Source organism: Lucilia sericata, unplaced genomic scaffold, assembly GCF_015586225.1.
Source record: "Lucilia sericata isolate MDLA Ls3-8-SP2 unplaced genomic scaffold, ASM1558622v1 Contig000006F_arrow, whole genome shotgun sequence".
In the NCBI taxonomy this organism is placed as follows: domain Eukaryota; kingdom Metazoa; phylum Arthropoda; class Insecta; order Diptera; family Calliphoridae; genus Lucilia; species Lucilia sericata.
In genome coordinates this window covers 1,333,429-1,356,835 of record NW_023994047.1, presented here as the reverse complement: position 1 = coordinate 1,356,835, position 23,407 = coordinate 1,333,429, and the positions used below count along the sequence as shown (strand labels likewise).

The window sequence follows — 23,407 nt, the reverse complement described above, 5'->3', positions numbered from 1 at the left end:
ACTCAGAGCAACGTGCAGATAGATGTAGACAAATATTTTATCGAAAAAAATTTCCAATGCAAAGCAAAAACGTGAAAAATCTCTAAATTTTAATAATTATCAAAAAGAAAAATTTGATAAATCTATAAAAAAGTGTTTAATATTAAAAGGAAATTATTGAAAATTCAAATAAAATGTGTGGTGGCTTTAAAATGAAATCAAAATCAAAGCAATAAATGAAATTTGTAATGTTTGTGTATACATGGCCAGGGGGTGGTGCGGGTGTTAATAAGGAAAATTTGATACTGTTAAAATTCCTTTGGATCAATTGTTGTATACATAGCAAAGCAAAGCATATGAATATATATACGAACAAGCATATTTAAAGGCGACTGAATTTGTATACATCGACTACAACAGCAAACACACTCTCTCGAACATACATACATACATAACTACACTAAGTATGTTGGTGTGTTTTGTGGTGTTGATGGTGGTGCTGTGAGAAGAAAGTCCTGCAGAAAATAGTCTTAGTTGTCTTCCTTTAAGCAAAAATGTTTTACCTTCCGTTCTAAAGATAAAGTCAAGTGTGGTAGGGTAGTTTTCCCACGGGCCAAACGGAAACGTAACCAACAACTACTACATACAAATACATAAATAAAGTGCAAATCACATAAATACACACACTCAATAACAACTATCTACCTATGCAACGACAACAACAACTATCAACTATTAAGTGAGTGAGTGAGTCAGTTAAGGAGTTAGAAACCTATATTGGTTCTATACTAAACTCCAGACTAGTGAATGTTTCCCTGCAGGCGTATGTGTGTTAGACAGTGCAAGTGAACAATTGTCGTGTGTATGTGTGTTTTTTGAAAATCAAACAAAAAAATCGGGATAATACGAAAAATCTACTTCAATTCCATAGTTTTGCATGCAGCAAGTGCAGTATGTCGATAAAACATCAAATATACAAAAGTCTCGCTTAAGTTTTTTTCTTTTCTTTCTTTCGCGTTTATGAATCACTTCAATGCTAAAGTAAGCGTGATAATGTAGTGGAATAAAATCTACTCCAAGACTCACATCTACACAGGCTGTCGGTTTTTTTATGCTTATGTAGGTGTGTGTTAGTGCGTTACGGAAATGTGTCCTTATTGTATATTGTTAACAAATAATCATAAAAATAAATAATAAAGAAAAATAAAATTATAAAGAAATAAATAATAACAAAATAAAAAAAGAAGAAAGTCATTTGTCTGATCAAATAAAGTTTTAATCAAATAAAGTTTTAAGAATTTTGTGCTCTTTATAAAAAAAAAACACCTACAACAACGAATCTAAAACACAGTGAATAATAAAACAGTCTCACAAACCGCAATAAAATGTTTGCCAATTAAATCACATTTCTATTAATTCTTTTAAAACAAAATAGAAAAATATAAAGCCTCAAAGTAGGCAAAAAACTTTATGCATTCATCATTTGCATCTGCAGCAACAGCTAAGCGGTACTTAACCTAAAAAATAAAAATTCATCATCATCACATCATCCTCACAACAACAGCATGCCACAACAGCAACAATAACTACCAATGTTTAGAAAACCAAATGCTTCCCCAGAGTTAATTGAACTTTTTCATGTTCATCTTCCTTAATTTCTAACTTAGACTAGGGGAATACTAAAATCATACAATTTTAATATTCCCAACAATAAAATCACACAACAACCACAACAACAACATAAACAAGAATGAATAAGAAAATATGAATAATTTATAGTTCCTGCTGCTAAGAATTCGCAAATGTCAATATTTAAAAGTTAACTAACAATTAGATAGAAAATATCCCCCCTTTATTCTCAAAAATAAAAAAAAAAAAAACGAAAAAGAAAATTTTAACAAAATTTAATTTAAAACAAAATGGAGCGCATGTGGCGTAAAGTGAATCATAGTTTTGGTGGCAGCCGTACGGCCAAAACCCATGCACATGCTACAGATACTACCAGCTCGGCGGGTGGCTTTGGTGATGGCCAGGTGGTGGTGGCAGTGGCTGGTTCTAGTTCTGCTACTGGTAGACGTTTGGCGACAAGTGGTCAAATTCCGGCACCAGCCGCTATGGCGGTGCCAGCTAATACCACCAATCAGAGTATAGGGCAAGTAGCTTCGGATCCTTTGGCGGTAACTGCGACTGGTCAGTTCCGCAAATCTTTGAGTCAACATGTATTGCAGCCTCGCACCGCCTCATCGGAGAGGCGTAGACGCAGACGTCGTAAATCGCGACCTCGTCGCAGTGGTGTTAGTTGTGTGGGCGGTGGTGGAGATAATATGTCGTAAGTAAAATTTATTTATTATCTAATTTATAAGCTAATGAGATTTATACAATTTTATGACTAATATGCTTCAACTGGTCTATAGATAGTGTTTAAAGACTTCAAGTATTTGAAAAAGTTTATGGCTAGGAATATAACGTTTCTAAACCTATGTTGGTAATATTACGTTTTACAAAAATACTGTTAGACAAAACTTTATTAAACAGGATTTAGAGTTTAATATCCACTCCACTGAACTATAAAATTGGATTAAACAGTATTTCGAAAATTTAAATCTACACTAACCTATACTATAGACTATTCTAAAGTCTTGTCTATAGTCTAGTTTTAAGTATAGTCTATAGTCTAGTCTATATAGTCTAGTCAATATAGTCTAGTCTACATAGTCTAGTCTATATAGTCTAGTCTATATAGTCTAGTCTATAGTCTAGTCTATATAGTCTAGTCTATATAGTCTAGTCTATATAGTCTAGTCTATATAGTCCAGTCTATATAGTCTAGTCTATATAGTCTAGTCTATATAGTCTAGTCTATATAGTCTAGTGTATATAGTCTAGTGTATATAGTCTAGTCTATATAGTCTAGTCTATATAGTCTAGTCTATATAGTCCAGTCTATATAGTCTAGTCTATAGTCTAGTCTATATAGTCTAGTCTATATAGTCTAGTCTATATAGTCTAGTCTATATAGTCTAGTCTATATAGTCTAGTCTATATAGTCTAGTCTATATAGTCTAGTCTATATAGTCTAGTCTATATAGTCTAGTCTATATAGTCTAGTCTATATAGTCTAGTCTATATAGTCTAGTCTGTATAGTCTAGTCTATATAGTCTAGTCTATAGTCTAGTCTATAGTCTAGTCTATAGTCTAGTCTATAATCTAGTCTATAATCTAGTCTATAGTCTAGTCTATAGTCTAGTCTATAGTCTAGTTTATAGTCTAATCTATAGTCTAGTCTATAGTCTAGTCTATAGTCAAGTCTATAGTCTAGTCTATAGTCTAGTCTATAGTCTAGTCTATAGTCTAGTCTATAGTCTAATCTATAGTCTAGTCTATAGTCTTGTCTATAGTCTAGTCTATAGTCTAGTCTATAATCTAGTCTATAGTCTAGTCTATAGTCTAGTTTATAGTCTAATCTATAGTCTAGTCTATAGTCTAGTCCATAGTCAAGTCTATAGTCTAGTCTATAGTCTAGTCTATAGTCTAGTCTATAGTCTACTCTATAGTCTAATCTGTAGTCTAGTCTATAGTCTAGTCTATAGTCTAGTCTATAGTCTAGTCTATAGTCTAGTCTATAGTCTAGTCTATAGTCTAGTCTATAGTCTAGTCCATAGTCTAGTCTATAGTCTAGTCTATAAAAAAATCAACAATTCATTAGATTTACATGAATATTTTTAGGTCAGAATAACCTTTATTTATTCATGATTTAATTATCCCTACAACTCACCGATCAATAGAACATATTAATACTTGCCTCAATTAAATTTCCATTATATCGATTGAAAACTCAACTTAAGTATTTCAACACTTCCGTAGTGTTCTTTGATATGTGTGCTAAAATCATACATTTAATTTGATTTTATAACACTTTCAAATAATTTCAAATATACTTAACTGTTAACGTATTAAAATGTGTTTAATTATATACATAATCTCAATCCAGAGAATCCTTTTTGTCAGACAAAAAAAAAAAAAAAAACCTGAACTGGTTGTGGCTTTGATGTTTTCAATTTTTAATTACCCATGAATAGAAATGTAATGAAAGTAAAGAAAGTTATTTTGATAGATACTGAAGCGACATAGAATTGGATAGAAATCTATCAATAAATGATGAAGTTTGTAGATGAAGAGAGAGTTTAAATGAATGCATTCTTCATATATTGTTATTCACAATTTCCTAGAACAGTAAGCTTAATAATCATTCGTGAGAGAATTTAGAAATAGTATAACTCTATTGATTTTAAATGATTTTTTTATTGCGGGGAGAAATATTGAGAAGTTTTCAAAGATTTCAAATTGGTTGGATCCTATTAAAGGAAATTCTTTGTATATTTTTACTTTGTTTAATTAACCATTTGACGATTTAATTCCTTTAAGTTTCTATCTAATATTGCTATTTATTGTAGGTATAATGTATTTTATCTTCTGAAAACACATACGTACGTACATATAAATTCTAATTTACACCCACATACTAAAAACTATCTACTTTTGTGGTTTGCATAAATTAATTTAAAATATTGTAATCAGTTTTTTGTTGCTGTAAATTTTCCAAAAAACCACTTCCATTTAATATTCTCCAAAAAAAAAAAAAAAAAAAAAAAAATACACAAATATCTAAATATGTAAGAGAATGTTTGTAGACATAAAAACTGAAATATACAGTCGTCATACACCGGGGAAAATAAAAATCGATTTGGTCTACTAAATTGGGAATACATTTTGTACATGTGTTGTTTAATAGAGAAGTAACAAGAAAGTTTAAAGTGGAAATACTTACCTTGGTTAATTTGAAATAAAATATTAATTTTTAAAGTATATTTTTAAATTTTTGGTTACTCAAGGGAGTGTTAAATGAATTTTAAATATTGAATTGAGGGAATGAGTAGATAGTTTGAGAAAGTTTGGCATAATTAAAAATATTTGTTATATTAATTTTAAAAGAAAACTTTTTGTAATCTCATATTCAATTTATAAAGATTCCATCTGTCAAAAACATTGCATTTTATTTGCTTTTGCTCTAAAAAGGAAATTATTGTGCTTCCCTTTCTCTCTCTCAATCTGAGAGACCAACATTGAAAACAGTGATCGGCAAAGAGTACTCCATAAACCCTCTCGATCTCTGGCTTTCAAACGTGTATATCATCTCACCTGTATGAAATTAAGCAAAAGTAGACAGAGAGCTTTTCAATGACTCTCTGCCTATACCTGTATTGCATATAAAATGTCCTTTGTTTGCTTCGAAACTTTTTTTATAGAGTTGGGGATAGAATACCAAGGTAACCCAACTTAAACTAACTAATATAAATAACTTTTTTCTATCAACTAAAATATTTAGACAAATTATTAAAAGTTGAGAAATTGCTATACTATGGTACCTATGATTAACTTAACTTAACACAAATTAAAAACACATGACGGTCTACTTAATTTAGATATTAATTTCTCATAAATTCAAATTTATCCAAATCTTTAACTAACAAATACTTTCGGTAACTCCCAATTTCTTTTTGCTAAATAATACATACTTTGTTCATATTCCACCTTAGAAAAAAACCTAAGTAACCAGCAAAAACTTAGTTTATCGAAATAACTTTGTTGAAGTTTATAGGTTATGTTTGATTTTTGTAGGTTGCTGTGTATATTATTGTTGTTGTTGTTGTAGCTAATATGATTTATTAGCCTAAGTTTTTAGCTCAATATATAACAAAAGATTAAAAACCAAACTTCACTACTCTCAGAATTTCATACATATTTTAACTTTTTTTTTTGTTAGTACGTGGGGTTTTCCTGGGATTTTTTTTTGAGGAAAACAACAAGAAGACGGGAAAATTTTTGATTTAGTAGTCTTGTACGTTTAAAACGTCAACGCGCATAAATAATTACCCGCACGTTGCGAAGGAGTGTGTGCGTTGTGTATGATTTGGCAGAGGAGCATATAATGGCTGATAAGTTCAAGTGTAAATTTGTTCTTGTCTTAACAGTGGATAGCAAAAGTTTATGGGTGAAATGGAAATTTTATTAGAACAAATGAAAATTATCCGGAATTTCCCTATTTACAAATCTATAAATTGCCTTTAATATCAAAACCTGATTACTTTCATTTCGAAGTTCGGTTTATAGTAACGACTAACCGTTTAAGGGTTAATAGGAATCATCAAAACATGATTAGTAAAATCCCTTTAGAAACGAGATTGATAAATCTTTATTTGTAATCGAAGTCTTGTTTAAAACAACTTTAAAGTTCTTGAATCTATGTTATAATATTCCAAACTTTGTATATTATCGCGAATTCCTAAGTCTGGCTGAACTCGCTCAGAAATGAACGTGTGGGAAATCGTTCTGAGGAATATTTATAGTATATAGTGGTCATAAGCAAGTATGTTAATCTGTAATATATCACTACCAAGCTTCTGTTGGAATAGTTGGATGTTGGCAAAGTATATGAATATTTTATTCCGTCCATTTTCCACATATACTACTTTATAAAGTATCATTCTTAGCTTCAAGTACTTTTTATTGTCCTTTCATTTTAACCGCTTTTTTATGTTTTTAAATTTGCATAAACGTACAGGTGATAATTTAAGAGACCATTTGAAGCATATTTTAAAATTGCTGTCAACACAAAACATATACATACATATAAATCTGTGGTAACAAGGAAAAAGTGTATAAATTGTTTTATATAATTTTTCAAGTGAAGCTTTTAAGCTTTTTTCGTAATATTCCAGAAGTTTCAAAATTGAGAATGAAACAATGTGAAACTTAGCATAACTCGAAATATACATAGTTAACCTGATATCACAGAATTGTATATGTATGTGTTTATACTTAATCTTTTTATGTTTTGTTTTTAATAATAAAATTTTCTTGATTTCTTTTTTCCCCATCAAAAGATCTTCCGGTGGTTTTTATACAATTAAAGAGTCCAACGAACCCAATCATCGTTATCATCGTTCCACACGTATGATGGCCAGTTCAGCACCTAGTGGTACTGTCCTAATGTATCCTAATCCCAGTACAGGACGTGAACTAACCAATACTTTAGGTATGGGGACAACAACTTCAACAACAGCAGTAGCAGCAGGAGCAGGACAAGCATCCACAGCCGCTGGCAATTTGGCAGCAACACAAACAACGTCTGTAACAGTGGCGGCAGCACCGGATATTTCTCTACGACAACGTGCTGTCGCCAAATTGCGTATGTTTAACTTTCATTTGAACTGGGATCTACAGATGACTCATTGCAAACCATGTGGGTAAGTAAACAAAAAAAAAATGTAGAAAAAAGAAATAGTAGTAGTAAACCCCAAAGATAGAAAGAAAGGTGAAGTTAAAGTAGGGAAAGCAAAAAAATATAAAACCCATGTATCATTAGAGTAAATAACATCAGCGCCATTACCCAGCCAGAAGAATCATCATCATCCTCATCATAAACAACAACATCATCTCAACTCAACTCCTAGAGTTTTTGACTTTTACTTTTCATGTTTGTTGGTCTGCTTTGCTGGGCTTTATTTACACACACACACATGCAGTGACACAGTAAACGAATAGTTGTGTTGAACACACAAAAAAGTTAACAAAAGAATAAAGAATGAACGTTATAACGGTTCGTTCATATCCTTTGTATGTTAAACAGAAAGCTTCCGTTTTGCTTTTGTGTGCTTGACTGCTTTACTCTTAAACACATACATACATACAATTACTGTGACCAAGTGTATGTGTTTGTAGGTATGTTGTTGTTATAGGAGATTGTAGTATGTTTTATTATCAGTCTGTCTGTCCTTCCTCTATTTTTTTTTATTCAAGTGTTTATTATGATTATTTTGTTGTTTAGTTTTTTATTTTCTTCTTATTTTCCTACTATTTACAAGTGTCAAAGGCTTCTGCTTTCTTTCATTATTTTCTCTCATATGAAATGACATCTATTCTTACCCTACAAACATTTTCTATTGCGGAAGTTACCCGTGTGAAACTTCCAAACGTGCTAAAAGCTCGCCAGCGATGTTGCGGAAGTATAAGAATTCTTGTCACCAGTCGGGAAGAACTGATGCCGAGCTGGGGAACGTCTAAGAGTAACTTGGAAGATACTTCTGGAAGACCCGCAGAAGAAACTTCTAGATGACTCTTGGAAGTAAGGTATTGCCAAAGACTCTTCTAGATGTGACTAGGAAGTCACTTCTTGAAGTGACTACCTAGTATCCTCTAGAAGTGTTCCTATCTTATCTTCCAGAAGTTGAGTTTTCTCTTCTTCTAGAAGATGAGTTTTCTCTTCTTCCAGAAGAAGAGTATTCTCTTCTTCTTGAAGATGAATATTCTCTTCTTCTAGAAGATGAGTATTCTCGTCTTCTAGAAGATGAGTTTTCTCTTTTTCTATTTGTATACTCACCAAAATAAAATCTATAAAAATAAATCTAAATAAAATGAAATTTTATAGTTTTTATTGAATTAATTGAAATTAAAATAGTAGAAAATATAATTGATTTAACAACTAATCTAAAAAAAGTAATATATGTACATTAGACCGAAAATATTTTCGCTTAAGTGTTGTCCATTCGTGAGCTGGACAGTTTTAAAGAAAATATCGTATGGGAACACGATTCTTCATGTTAAATTCAATATTTTATCCAGCTTCAAAAAATCTTTGTTATGTTTTATAATGGTTCCCAAAATATTTCTAGTCTGTCGATGGCCGTTCGTGAGCTGAACCGGTTACAAAAAAGTCCCTTTTTAGTTATTTTGTTTTAAATTATACAGCATTTCTTAAACAATATATACAGTATGTGGTATCATTTGAAAGGTTTTTTGAAGCCAAGTCTAGTGGTGCGCAAAATTTGCAAAATTGTGCATATATTTCATTTTTCTTAGTAAAAACCTAACAATTTTAAATATTTTGGAATATGACAATTATAAGCAAACGGTTATTTATGATTAATACATCATTGGACGCGACTTTAAAATACCTTTTAAACGATACCCGTATTGGATATTTTGTTTCAAAACAAACAAAAATTTTAAAAAAATAATTCCAAAATAACTTTTTTAAATTTGGTCCAGCGGTCACTTAAAAAATTTTTGGGAATCATCATAAAACAAAGCAAGGTAAATTTTGGGAGGGGTAACAAAAACACGTTTTTGTTTTCCATACAGAGTGAGTCGGTCTAATGTACATATGTATCAAAAATTTAGAATTATTACCTTATAATAAGATAATTTTCAGGGAATCTGTATTAATATTCCAACTGCTGACTGGTATACTTCCGAAAATTGTAAAACGTTGGACTCTAAAATATTTTTGTAGTTCTTCATCAATTTTATGATTAATCCATCAAATTGTAAGAGTTATATTATGGAACGCATTAATCCTTCAACGAAATAAACCAAAATAATCTTATAATTAATATTGAATATTTATTGAAATTACCAGTTAACTTTAGGAAGCAATAAAAATAGGATTCTCTCATGTCCAATACATTTACCACCAAAGTTTAAACGGTCAGATCCATTTTTTACATTTTCTGCAAATAATCGACATTTTTAATGGAACCACGTGATGAAATAAGACATATATAACTTACCAGATCCCTTTTTTATATTTTAATTCGGTTAGAAGTATTTTAATAGGGGGTACAATATTAGCTACTGCTTTCTAAAAAATAAAATAATTAAAAATTAATTAATTTATTTATTTATTGTTTTGAATCAATAAAAACATTACCTTTCATGAACATTTTTTCAATAACTTGGAATTAAACCGTCTATAAAGATCTGAAATTACTAAGTCATGGATTATTTTTATACCCACCATCAAAAAAGATGGGGGGTATATTGATTTTGTCATTCCGTTTGTAACACATCGAAATATTGGTCATAGACCCACAAAAGTATATATATTCTGGGTCCTCATTAAATTCTAAGACGATCTAGCCATGTCTGTCCGTCCGTCCGTCTGTCTGTCTGTCTGTTGAAAGCACGATAGAGTCGAATGGAAAGAGCTAGAGGGTTGAAATTTCACATAAATATTTCTTATAGGTAGGTTTGTTTGGTATTGAAAATGGGCAATATCGGTCCACGTTTTCGGATAGCCCCCATACAAGTGGCCCTCGAAAAGCAGCTTTAACAGCCATAACTTGTTTAAAAATACGAATATAGCGATGAAATTCGACATAAGTAAGTTTCTTGTGATCCAAAAATTTTATGAGGATCGGTCCATAATTGACCCTACCCCCCATATAAGGTCCCCTTCAGAAAATGACTTTAACGCTCATTACTGGCTTAAAAATTCTAGTATATAGATGAAATTCGTCATAAGTAAGTTTCATACGAGTCAAAATCTATCTAAAAAATGTTATGTTGATCGGTCCATGATTGACCCTACCCCCCATATAAGGTCCCCTTCAGAAAATTCCTTTAACGCTTATAACTGGCCTAATAATACGAATATATAGATGAAATTCGACATAAGTAAGTTTCATTCGAGTCAAACGAGCTTTGATGGTGGGTATATAAGATTCGGCATAGCCGAATATAACACTCTTACTTGTTTAAATTATTTACAGTCACTAACGATAGAAACACCTTAACGACCCTAAACGGGATATTGCTTTTGACACTAATATTGCAATACTATTTTTTGTTTGCTCTCTTCTAATACTTAGGTTCAATATCTTGGGAACGGCATGCTAAATATTAAGAATATTAGTATCATATGATAGGTCATAGAAAGACCTGGTGTTAATAACTAAAAAAGTACCTATAATTAGAATAATTAAATCCAAAGCTATATGGAAATTAATAAAATTGTATTTATTTAAGAAAGGTGGGTTTAAAACTATCTGGTTTCAATATTAAATATCTTATATGGGCAATTTCGTGTCGAGTGACCCAAGTCAAAAAATAATTTATGTATAAAACAGTAGTATTAATTTCAATATAATGATTCCAGACCTAAATGCGCAAATAGTTTTAAAAATATTGAAAGTTAAGATTTAACTCAAATAAATCTAAATATGTTAAAAATGCAATGTTCATCAAATGAAAGCCGAAATGTACAACTTGAAAAAGTCTTTAAATGCTTATACCTCCTAAACGAATTAAGAGAGAGTCGAAATTTAATATAAAAACATTTTTAATGAAACATATTAGACTTTTTTGAAAATAATGGAAATGGAAGCCGTTTAGAGTTGTTAACATATTCCTAAAATAGTATTTTAATATGACAACTTACTTTTTAATTTTATTTATATAATCCTTCCTTATACTTTTTGGTATATATTTAATACACTTCGCCAATTGAGAAAACCTTCTTAAATGTTTATTAACAGTTGATTTTTAACACAACACTGTCATATTGTTTTTTATTACTTAAGATTCACAATATTTTAATTACACTATTTTTCTATGAACATTAAATTCAATAACTCATTTAAGTTTTACGATGAATAATTAAAACTGAACATGACTGAACAAAACACAAAACATCACTGAACTTAGCAAAATTTCTGCATTATTTATTTTTATTTTTTTTTTCACGCTAAAAAATGGAGTATTTATATTTTTTTGTTTTTGTACTCTTCTTACTATCATCCGGAAGTAACCTAAAAGTATACTTCCAGACGGCGAAAACTAGAAATCAATGTATTTTGTTTTTGTAAAATGTGTGCTCTCGTCTGACAATTGTACAGAAGTGACTACAATCCACACTTCCAGATGAATAAAATACAACATTAATGTGAACACTCTTCAAACTGTCTTCCAGAAGTGACATAAACGTACAAATCAAGAAGATACAAATTAGGAAACAATGTATTTTGTTATTGTAAAATGTGTGTTCTCACCCAACTCTCTTACAGAAGTCACTAAAACGTATACTTCCAGATGAAAAAAATTCAACAGACATGGTTTTTTGTTTAAGCAAAATGGATGCACTCTTCTAACTATCATCCGGAAGTAACTTAAAAGTATATTTCTAGAAGACGAAAATTCGAAATCAATGTATTTTGTTTTTGTAAAATGTGCGTTCTCGTCTGACAATCGTCCAGAAGTGTTTCTGACGTGGCGTCTGGGGTGATGCGCAATAGTTTTCTCTTTTAAATGTTTGAAGGGTAGGTACACATATCGGGTTAATGGGCTATTGTATGTGTATATGTTTAAAAATTGTAAAACAAAAGGTGCATTTTTTGAAGAGTTTTTATGTTTATTATTTTTATGTTTTACTTTTCCCTTTCACTATCTAGCCACCCCTTTCTCTAACACAACATTTTGCTGCCTTTTTTCCATTGTTCTCTAGTACTTTGTGGCCTAAATATTTTTAAACTTAAGTGTTGTTAAAATTACACACACATACAGTAAAATATTCGCCCCCTACATTTATGCACTTAATTTCTTAAAGAATGCAAACTACATACTAGCATTTTAGCTAGTAATGAATGAAAACTCTTAGTTTTTGTATAGAGAATTGGGAGAAAAAAATTACGTGGAATTCGCTTGGAAAAAAGATGTAACTTGACCACAAGCTGTTCATTCAGAAGTTAAGTGTTGCAATTCTAAAATAAAGTTTTGTGTTTTTATTATTATTTTTATCGCAACCATAGTTACAACTATTTTGTTACTTTATCTACATCTGTGATGATGAAGTGTTTGTTGCAGTAACGTGGCTAAATTGTTAAGGAACTTTTCACTGCCTTATAGTCGTAATCCACTTGGTTCTGTTTAGGTTAACTCTAAAGTAAAAAGAAAGTAATTGCACTTGGTTACTAACATATTCTGTGAGTAAATAAATTTGTCCTTTTTAGGCTTCAAAATTGGCATAGATTTTAAATTTCTATGTATTGCAATACTTTTTCTAATTAAGCATTCTTTCAACATTCAACAACTGCCAAATTACTTAACAATTTGCCCCCCTTTCTTTGCCTCGCAAGTGTTATCGTTAAATCATAAAACTTTGTTTTTTTTCACTTTTTGTTGGCAATAGTGTGGTAACACTATTTTAGCTTCATTTATTATGGTCTACTATCTCTCGTGTTGTAGTTTTTCTTTCAATTCTTTTCCCTCTTCAGTCATTGTATTGAGAGGGGGTTTTTGTTGTTGTTGTTGATGTTTTGTTTCTTTTTATTAAAAAACATATATTCCAGGAGGTGTATGCGACGAATCCTCCTCTTGTTGTTGAAATTACATGTATATTCTTTCAATATTATTAGAGGCAAAAAAGCATGAGAAGACTGTGACTAAAAAAAAAAACAAACATATATAAACATACGTTGTTGTGTGGGACTGATACTTAAGGATTTATTTAGTATTTTTTTACATACAAACATAAATATATATTTACTATATATACACAGACTTTGTGATAAAGATGAATTGGTTGTAAGTGTATGTAGTATGTTTATGCATGTGTGTTTGTCCTACATTTTTGTTGCTTTTTCTCACTTCTAAAATAAATATAAACATTAACAAACAGCATATTATACACATATGTATGCTATTCTATACTTATACGGTATAAATATACATATGCAGACATAGATATGCCTACAAAAATGTCTGTGTCTGTGTGTTTTTATTCATTTACATGTATCCTCCCCATATATACGCTTAAGAAGTTATGAAAAATAAAATAAAACTAATGGAAAATATTGCTGTTAAAACAAAAATATAAATATTTTACACTCCCTAAATAAAACAATAAATAACAACTAAATCACAGTGGATTGTTGTTGAAAGTGATGAAAACTTATTTCAAAATCATTCACGATATAGTTCTACAATTTTGGGTTTATCGTTTGTGTGCTGACAGCCTTAAAGAACTCCGAAATGTTCTTTTCGAACTTTTCTATGTTCATATCAGTGCTATTCTGAGAGAGTTTTTCTTCGGGAAGATATAGGTGGAAGTCGTCATCAGCATGGATGTACTTAAGAGCGAGGGAGGAGGTTTACCCTCACCTCATTCAGGTAATGGTTGTCAATAGTCCTAATGGTAAAGCTCCATTCCGGTCTAGATAAAGCTCCAGTTGACTATCTCGAAGATAGAATGTTTTTCTTCTTACTTCATGAGGGAATTTATTAAAGAGTGAGGGATGGGGGTCACCCTCCTTAATAACTGATGAATCACTTAGGTCTTCTACTTCTCTTAAAATACCGATAAGTCTGATGATAACTTAACATCAATATTCTTACGTAATTTTTGAAACATTCTAATAGCTGCGACAAATCTCTAAAGGGCCCTAAAGGATTCACTTTTGTCCACCTTCTACTGTAACGCCAAATATAATTGTATGTGGAAATATAAGTTTTGTATGAAGCCTTTCATATAATTTCATTCATACAAACAAACAATTTACATAAAAATGAGCCTGCACTCGAGCAAAAAAAAAAAAAAAAATAATAATAATAAACATTAGCAGGACTCTGGTGAAAAATTTTTGATAAAAATCAAATTTTGAATGAAAATTTTGAAAAACTATTTCAAACACCTTTCATCGTTGTACAAGAGCTAGAGTTATGTTTTTGGGGATTAAAGAAATTGAAAACTTAAAATTTTGACTTCATTTTAAGATCCATACTAATGTATATATTTGTTTGTTACTATGTGTTTTAAACACACATATATGTGTAATTGTGTATATAGGCATGTGTGTGTGTGTTGAAAAGAAATTAAGGAGTTAAAAACAAGGTTTGTAGGTGGAAAAATTCAACATTAATGAAGTTTTTTTTTTAGTTGGTTTTTATGTTTTTGGTACAAAATGAAAAAAATTGTAAAGCAAGCAACAATTTGAAAAAAAATAGTTACAAACATAAATGTAGACAAGCACTCATACACACAAACATATATGTAAATATATATATTAAAAAGAAGATGATGATGATGGTGATTACAATGTTATAAAGGTGTTAGTTCTAACACCGGAAGTAACACATACCTGTACAAATGGTTTGGTTTTTTTTTAAGATAAAAGAACTTGTTTTAAATAAAACGTTGATTTTTTGTATTCTATACTCATAAAATTAATTAAATTTAACAAAAGCTTACAAAACCCCATGAATACAATAATAACATTACCTTAAACAAATAGAAATTATCATGAATAGACCTTGAATCATTATTGAAATGTTATAAATCTGGCTGTGGACAGCTGGCTGATCTGCTTGTAAATCCCTAACAAATTTTATTACCTTTTGTATTGCCAATTCTTTCATTTTATTATTATCATATTTCTGTTTTTTTTCCACATTTCATGTTTGTTTAAACACTACCACCACCACTACCATCATCAACAACATAAAACAACCATATTCATGCCAACAAAAAACACCGTAACCAAAAACCTTTGAAATATGTACAAAAAATAAAAAAAAAACATTGTAATCAAATTGCAAAGAAGCGGCAGTGGTGGCAATATAATCACAAGACGTCTATGTCGGAATCGTCGTCGTGATGACAATGAGCTTTATCGTTCCAACAGTTTTAAATTTGAACGTTTCGAACGTAAAGAATATTTGGAAGAGCTGGCGGATACTTTGCAGAAACAGGTAAGTGTATGAAAATTATTATATGCTTCTGCTACTTCTTTTCAAATTTATTTCTTAACTGACTGATAAAGTGTAGGAATGAAATTATGGTTTGCTTATTAAATCATATTTATATATTGTTATATGCCTTTCTTTCCTCTTCTGTTTTGTTGTTTTGGAAAAAAGTCCTTTAGCCACACAAGTTGTACAACAATAGCATTAGTTGTGTATTGAAGTAATAAGGCGTATAAAAAAAAACTCTAAAGTTTTATTTATTTATGTCTTTAGGTGTTGTTGCTGTAATTTTTTTCTCTTTTATACTTTTTTTCCTTTTTTTTCTGTAAGATTTTTTTATAACGGAAATACTTGTAAAGCTTAAAGAGGAAAGCACCGTTATAATAATAACAGTTATATTTTATAAGTGCTTTTTGTTAGTTGCTGTATTGTGGGTTTATTGTAGTGTTGTCTACTTTCAGGGGTTGCTGAGAGAAAGAGAGTATTGTTTGTTAAATAGTTTTGTGTGGGTGGCAGAGGTGAGTGATAGGAAGCTAAAGATGTATTTGTTAATATTTTATGTGTGTTTAGGTATGACTCTTTGTCATAATGTTATAAATAAGCTTTTATGAAAGCTTTTGTTATTTTATTTTTGTTTCTTGAATAAACAAAAGATGGCGCTTCTTGATGTTTAACCGCTATTTACAGTATTGCCAATATTAAGTTTGAAATAAAGTCAGTTACGAAAGTTCTTGATTTGTTTTTTTTTGTCCACAAAATAATTAATAATGGGTTTGATAGACCCATTCAAAATTGGACTTTATATGCCCCTTAAATAAAAATATTTTAATTATTTTTCTCACAGTTTAAGCAATTTTTGAGACCCATTTTAAAAAGATTGCAGACAATATTTTAAAAATATATTTTTTTATTTTCCAATAATATGCATGGTTTTACTTTTGAATACTTTGTTAATACAATTCGGAATCTTTATAAAATGAAATTAGCGATGTTCGTATGTCTGTCTATCTGTTTGTTGAAAACAATTTTCTGAACCCACCAATTTCTGAACCCACCATTCAGAAACTTTATAGATAGTGAATTGAATTTACCGATGTACGTATGTCTGTCTATCTGTCCGTATGTTTGTTGCAAAACTATTCTTTGAACTCCCCAAATATGTTCGGGGACCAAATCTTGAATCATTTCATTTCGAAAATGTTGCTTTTCGAAACCAACTAAATCGGAGCAATCGAATGGTGTTCCGATACTGTTTTCTACAATTTTGCTTCTTTAAAAAGCTTAAAATCTTTTAAATTACCAACAATTTATCAATTTATGAAAAAAATCTATACATTTCTAAATTTCATTTTTCCCCCTTGAAACAATTATGGAAATGAATCAATGCTTGAAAATTCAGGGGGAGTAAAGCCAATTAAATGTTTTAAAACGAACATATAATTTTTATTAAACGATTGAAACACAAGTATTTGAAACACAGGTGCTACACCTTAATGGCCAATTAAGTGATTAATTGAATAACAGCAATAACAACAACAATAAACAAACATGTAATAAATATACTATATGACCAAGTCTAAACAACAAAAGTTTTACTAAAACAAAAGGAAAAAAATCATTTATAAAGTGATCAATAAAATGAAATTTATAAAATGAAAAACCAAGCAAATGTTTGTAATTGTAAAAGCAATAGATGCGCATATTTTAGCATTTTTTATTAGAAACTAAGGAAATTAAATTGTTTCAAACCCTTAATATAAATATGTGTAAGAATAAGACTCAAATGGCTGAGCAATTGATGGTCAGGTGTTGTTTAAAACCTTCAAAGGAAATTTGTGGTTGTTGGTTTTCTAAAGCAATTTATGCAAGACAATATGTATTAAGTGGGGGGGGGGGGTCTTTCTTTACAACAAAATAAATATGTTTCTTAACAAAATTTTGTTTGTTTTATTTATTTTTTATTAAGTGGGAAATTTAATATGGCTTTTACAACAAAAGCAAGATTATAAATTCAATTTCTCATTGCTTTCACAAACACTTGTTGCCCCCTCCTCCTCAATTTTATATTGCCTTGTATTTCTATTTGTTGTCTAAGTATTAAAATAAATTTATTTGACTTTTAAATTGAATGTTGTTTAACAAAATTGCTTCATCTATGGCTTGTTATTGTCATTTATAGGTAAAAAAAATTATTGAAAATGAAGTCAATTGCTCTAAGGAAATTGAAAATATATAACTTTTGATATTTGTGTCTATATTTTCTTTAAGCTCAATTATTTTTAATGTCTTAGGTGAAACAAAAATTGTGTTAAATCATCAATCTTGTAAAAAAGAAAATTTTGACAGATTTTTATGACATTTTAAGTAGCAGCGAAAAAAAAAAATAAAAGAAGTTTTTCCATTTGACAAACGGAAAAGGAAATATAATATTTTTTGTTTAATAAATCATGAAAAAAAGTAAAGTTTTTTTGGGCAACATACATAAATGTAAAATGAAATGCTATCTATTTTCTTTTATTAACTAAAAAAATAAATACCCTACAAGCCTAAATTAAGTTTGTCGTTTTATAAGTAATAATTAAAAAAATGCTTAATGATTTTCTTGATTTGACAGAAATATTTAAAAAATTATGAAATTTAATATTTTGCTAAAATTTAAAAAAGTAGTATTTTTAGTACTATTTTTTAAATTTCCAAAAAATGCTAAAATTCTGCTGTTTCATATAGAAAAATATATAAAGTAAATAAAATTATGTTTTAGGTGAATTTGGACCGATTTAAAAATAGTAGTATTTTTAGTACTATTTTTAAAATATCAAAAAATAGAAAAAATTTAAAATCCTGCTGTTTCATACTGAAAAATGTAAGAAAGTAAATAAATTTATGTTTTAGGGGTTTTTGGACCGATTCAAAAATAGTAGTATTTTTAGTACTATTTTAAAAATTCCCAAAAATATTAAATTTTTGTTCTTTCATATAGAAAAATGTAAGAAGATAAATAAAATGAGGATTTAGGTGAATTAAATTGATTTAAAAATAGTAGTATTTTTAGTACTATTTTAAATATTCTCAAAAATTATAAAAATTTGCTGTTTCATACAAGAAAATATAAGAAAATTAATTAAATGAAGTTTTAGGTGAATTTGAGCTGATTTAAAATTAGTAGTATTTTACTACTTTTTGAAAAATTTTGATTTTTTACAGATTCCATAAACAAATTTAATAGATTTGTAGAAAACAACAAAACAACTTGATTTGCTGATTATTTGAACAATTTGAAATAGTAGTATTTCCATTACTATTTTAGAAAGTTCCAAAAAATTAAGAAAATAATACTTTTTCATATAAAAAATATAAGAAACAACAAAAAAAAAAAAAAAAATTAATAAATAAGGCGAATTTGAGTCGATTTAAAAATAATAGTATTTTAATACTTTTTGAAAAATGTTTTAAAATTTTTTTTTTACAAATTTCAAAAACAAACTTAATAGATTTATAGCAAATAACAAAAAAGTGATTTAATGAATCAATTGTTGAATATTTTAACAATTTGAAAAAGTAGTACTTCTGCTACTATTTTAAAAAGTTCAAAATAATTATCAAAAATTACTTTTTTATATAGAAAATTTAAGAAAAATAATTAAAAGTTAAATTTATTTCAAATTGGAATAGATATTAAAATAGTAGTATTTTTACTCCTTTTTAAAAAATTTACAAAAATTCATAAATTTACAAAAATTCACTACTTTGCACATTTTTATATAGAAAATTTTAAAAAAATAATTAAAAGTTAAATTTAATTAAAATTGGAATAAATATTAAAATAGTAGTATCTTTACTACTTTTTAAAAAATTTTAAAAAAATTTAGAATTTTTCTAAAAATTTTATATCATCTTAAAAGAATTGTGTAAAATATTAAGAAAATGTTGAAAAATTATAATATAAAGATTAAAAAAAGTAGTATTTTTACTACTGTTTTAAAAAAGAAGGAAAAAATGACAAAATATAGCTATTTTCATTAAGTAGATGTAAAAGTAACACAAAAGTCGATTTTTTTTTTATCAAATTGCAGCTATTTTGAAATAGTAGTATTTTTACTGAAAATCAGCAAAATATCTTTATCACTCGTTATATTAGACAATCTATAAAATCTGTTGATGACTCTATATAACTCAAAAACTAACATCAAAGTTGAGTAAAGAAAAATGTATTTCACTGCAGTGTTAACTATAGACTATACACTTTGACCATTTACATTCATCTAACTGATTTCCTTTTTGTCCTCACTACTTTACACATCATTATCAGTTATCAATCTTCTTCTTCACATAGACTTGTAATGCACGCCCCACAAAGACATCAATACATTTATCACTTTCACCTGCATTAGCAGAAAAAAAATTTACTTCTTTAGAGTTTTTCAACTAATGTTTATGCCACAGTTACATCTTCTTATCCTTGTAGTTGAGTAGAGTTTTTTTTAGCTGTTGTCTTGTCTTCTTAACAATCATTTTTTATGGGATTCATATCACCTTCAATTAGTTTCAAACCCACAGCCACTTTAAGTGATTGACTAGATTCCTGTAACCTTTTGCCAACAACAGCCACTAACTAGAGGAGCGAGCCTGGTAAAAAATTCTCTATAAAGTTGATGTTTTGTGATTGGATTACCTGTCATTTTGGCGTACAACTCTTCTAGGAGTTTGTGTAAAAGTTTATGTTAATATGTTTTCATGTTTACTTAAAGGTTGGTGTGTTTTTCGGAGGAAAAATAAAAAAGGAGTTGTATTACAGCCTGTTTTTCCCAGGCAGTATTGCAGTTTCTTTAAGTTTGTTTTTAGAGTTTGCTATGTTCGTTGCCTAATCCCTTGGCAGCTTCACTCATTTTTTGTTAGATTTATGGTGTGGTCGAATTGTTCTGACGTTTTCCTGTTTTTCCGTTTCCTAATAAAACTTAAGTGTTTCTATCCTTGTTGCTGTTGCTTATATATAAGAAGGCAAACTTGAAGAGACATACAAATCGTGTAAATGTCTTAAGCATTTTTCCTTAAATACTTAGAAAGCTGCTGTTTTTCTTTGTGTATGTGTTGTTTCCTCTTTGTTTTATTGTCTTTTTGGGAACATGAAAAAAGTGTTTCCTAATTATACTTTATACGTTTAAGCATACGAATTTATCTTGAAACATAGATCTTCTATACAACTCTTTGAAAGTGAAATTAATTTTGCTTGTTTTGTATGTGTACGTACGTTGTTTAATTTCTTTTAAAGGTCTTAAAGCGAAACTTAACATGTTTGATGGCATTAAGGTGTTCACAGTTTGTGTTGATAGTAGTGAAAATCGGTCAGAATTAAGTAATTATTTTGAGACAGTTTCAATTAACGTTAATGTTTTAATTAAATTTTGTTTAACTTGCTTTAGATATTCTCTAAGCTTTATTCTATCATCAATTGTTTTTTTAAATTAGAGCTTTAAAGCTTTTAGATTTTTCTTTAGATTTTTGCATCTTTTGTTTAAAGTTTTTAAAAAAGTTAAAGATTCCAAACCTTAGGCCCACTTCAGACATTATTTCAGGTATTATTATTTTAGATAAAAGCTTTAAACTTCAAAGCTTTCAAAGGTTATTCAAATATGTCAATTTTGATGGTTAATGAAAACTTTAAGTTAAAAAAATAAAAACCTTTAAACAGTTTGTGAATTAAAACATATAAGCTTTATTGTATTTCTATCGTTGTCTTCAAAGCTTTAAAGCTTTAATTAGTAATTGTTTACTTCTATGAGTTTTCAGCTTCACTTTCTCTGCGAAGTTTGCTTAAAAGCATTTAAAAAAGTTGAAGCTTTAGTGCCCACTTCAGATTGTTTTATTACATATGAAAGCTTTAAACTTAAAAGCTTCCAAAGATAAGTATTTTTGTTCAAATATGTCAATTTTTGATTTTTTCGTTAAAAGTTTTAATTTGCTATCAATTCCTTCCTTCTATTATTGAAAGCTTTAAGTTTATTTTTGATAGTTTCGTTAAAAGCTTTAATTTTTTTTATCAATTCCTGCTTTCTATTATTGAAAGCTTTAAGTTTTAAACAAAACTTTTAAACTGTTTGTGAATTTAAAACATTAAAATGACTTGCCTTAATATTTTTAATTTTAATTTCTTAACAAGTTAATCCCGTTGCATTATTTATAACTCTCTAGTCTTATAATGTTCATGTCATTTGTAAACCCCCTCAACCATTTTGTGAACATCATCCCCCACAATTTGGTATGTAAAGTTTTAATGCTTCTGCTACAGCAAACAAAATATTTAGGCATAATTATTACATTTTTCTAGCACGTAATCATTATTATTTTTATTATTTTAATTTGTCTGACGTTGTGCTTAACACAAAAACACACACAGAATATTTCTTCCAACAAAGTCAGTCAACTTCCTTATGTTGAAAATCTTGAAGGGAATTTAAGCTTGAATAAAAGATATTTATGACAATTTACATATTATTTATTTCGTTTTAGGAAAATTAAGTTAATTAACTTTTTCTTACGGTAAACTTAATTTAGTAATTAAATTATGTTGATACTTAGACAAAGCAGACGGAAAGATATTAACAACTATATGAAGTTTTGAAAACAAATTGAGACTTATGGTTTTATAATTTACTATAAAAACCAACAAATATTTAAATTTGACAAAAAGTTTAAGTTGTATGAGTAATATTTTTTAAATTTCTAGTATTTCCGTTCCTAGGTGGCGTATGATTAATATTTGTTAAAATATTGCTTATTCTAAATCTTTTGGATAATTCAAAAAACTTTATTACATTTCTTTTGTTAAATTGTTATTTTGTCTACCTGTTACTTTAATTTATATTTTTTATGTTTTCTTTTTCAAATCCTTTCTTGTTTGGTATACACACCTTTTCTACACTTTTGTGTGCTTAATGAAGGGCTGATTAAATTTTGTTTCTTTTTTTTGCCTTTTTAAGAAAACAATAATTTGCCACCAACCTCTCTAAATGAAAATAGATTAGATTGGTAATAAAATTTATTCATAATTTATACCACCCACTTAAGGTTTTGGGTGAAACACGCAAGTTTTTCTACCTATGTTGGTCAAAAAATAAATCTAAATTTAACATGATTTTTCAAATTTAATAAAAATAAACTAAAAGGAGGTCTTATTACTTGATTGCATGTTAAATAAATTGGGGAAATTTTTTAGGCTTTTTATATTTTTATATAAATCAAATCATAAAGGAGATTTTTCTCATAAAAAAAGTTCAATCTCGATTAAATAGTTCAGAGTAATAAAATATTATAAAAATATTTTGATTTTATATAAAACCCAAATTTGCTTATAAAAGGTCAGACAAGTCCTTTTATTAACCCAAAATTTAATTGTTATTTCTTCCTCACAAATTTCCTTAAATAACTCCATAGCAATAAAGTCCCAAAACTAATATTTCCCTTTCACCAACAATTTCCCTTTCCCGTTAAAGTTTCAAACTGAAAAAAATCAAAAAAATATTTCTTTCCTACATGTATTGTGTTGCATTTTAAGTAGACATTTTATAGTGAGTTTCAACAAAATTTCTATTCATAGATATTGGCCATTTGGTAGCAACAAATAAATTGTGTGTTGACTTCCTACCATTTCATTCACATTGTTGTTGCTAGTTTTATATTGATGCCTCAGCATCAATTTTGAGACAATTCTGTTCAAGCACATTGTTGTACATACTTACGAGACATTACTTAGACACTTACAATTTCCGCACGACGCATGAGAATATTTCCAAAATGAAAAGTAGTGAGTATGAGTATAACATAACATGAGTAATGATTTGACATAATGAAAAG

General features: G+C 28.7%; 1 protein-coding gene across 2 annotated transcripts in view; it reads left to right on the top strand.

Moving 5' to 3' along the window:
- The window catches only part of LOC119601671, a 90,541-nt gene continuing 67,134 nt past the window's right edge, over positions 1-23,407 (top strand). Inside the window, exons 1-3 of one of the 2 annotated variants that reach the window (XM_037952780.1) lie at positions 1-2,308; positions 6,925-7,287; positions 15,412-15,562. In XM_037952780.1, coding sequence (XP_037808708.1) covers positions 1,899-2,308; positions 6,925-7,287; positions 15,412-15,562 — 924 coding nt within the window. In that variant the 5' untranslated portion in view covers positions 1-1,898. Of the gene's footprint in view, positions 2,309-6,924; positions 7,288-15,411; positions 15,563-23,407 lie in introns of those variants that run through there. The other variant, XM_037952800.1, reaches the window with a different exon arrangement.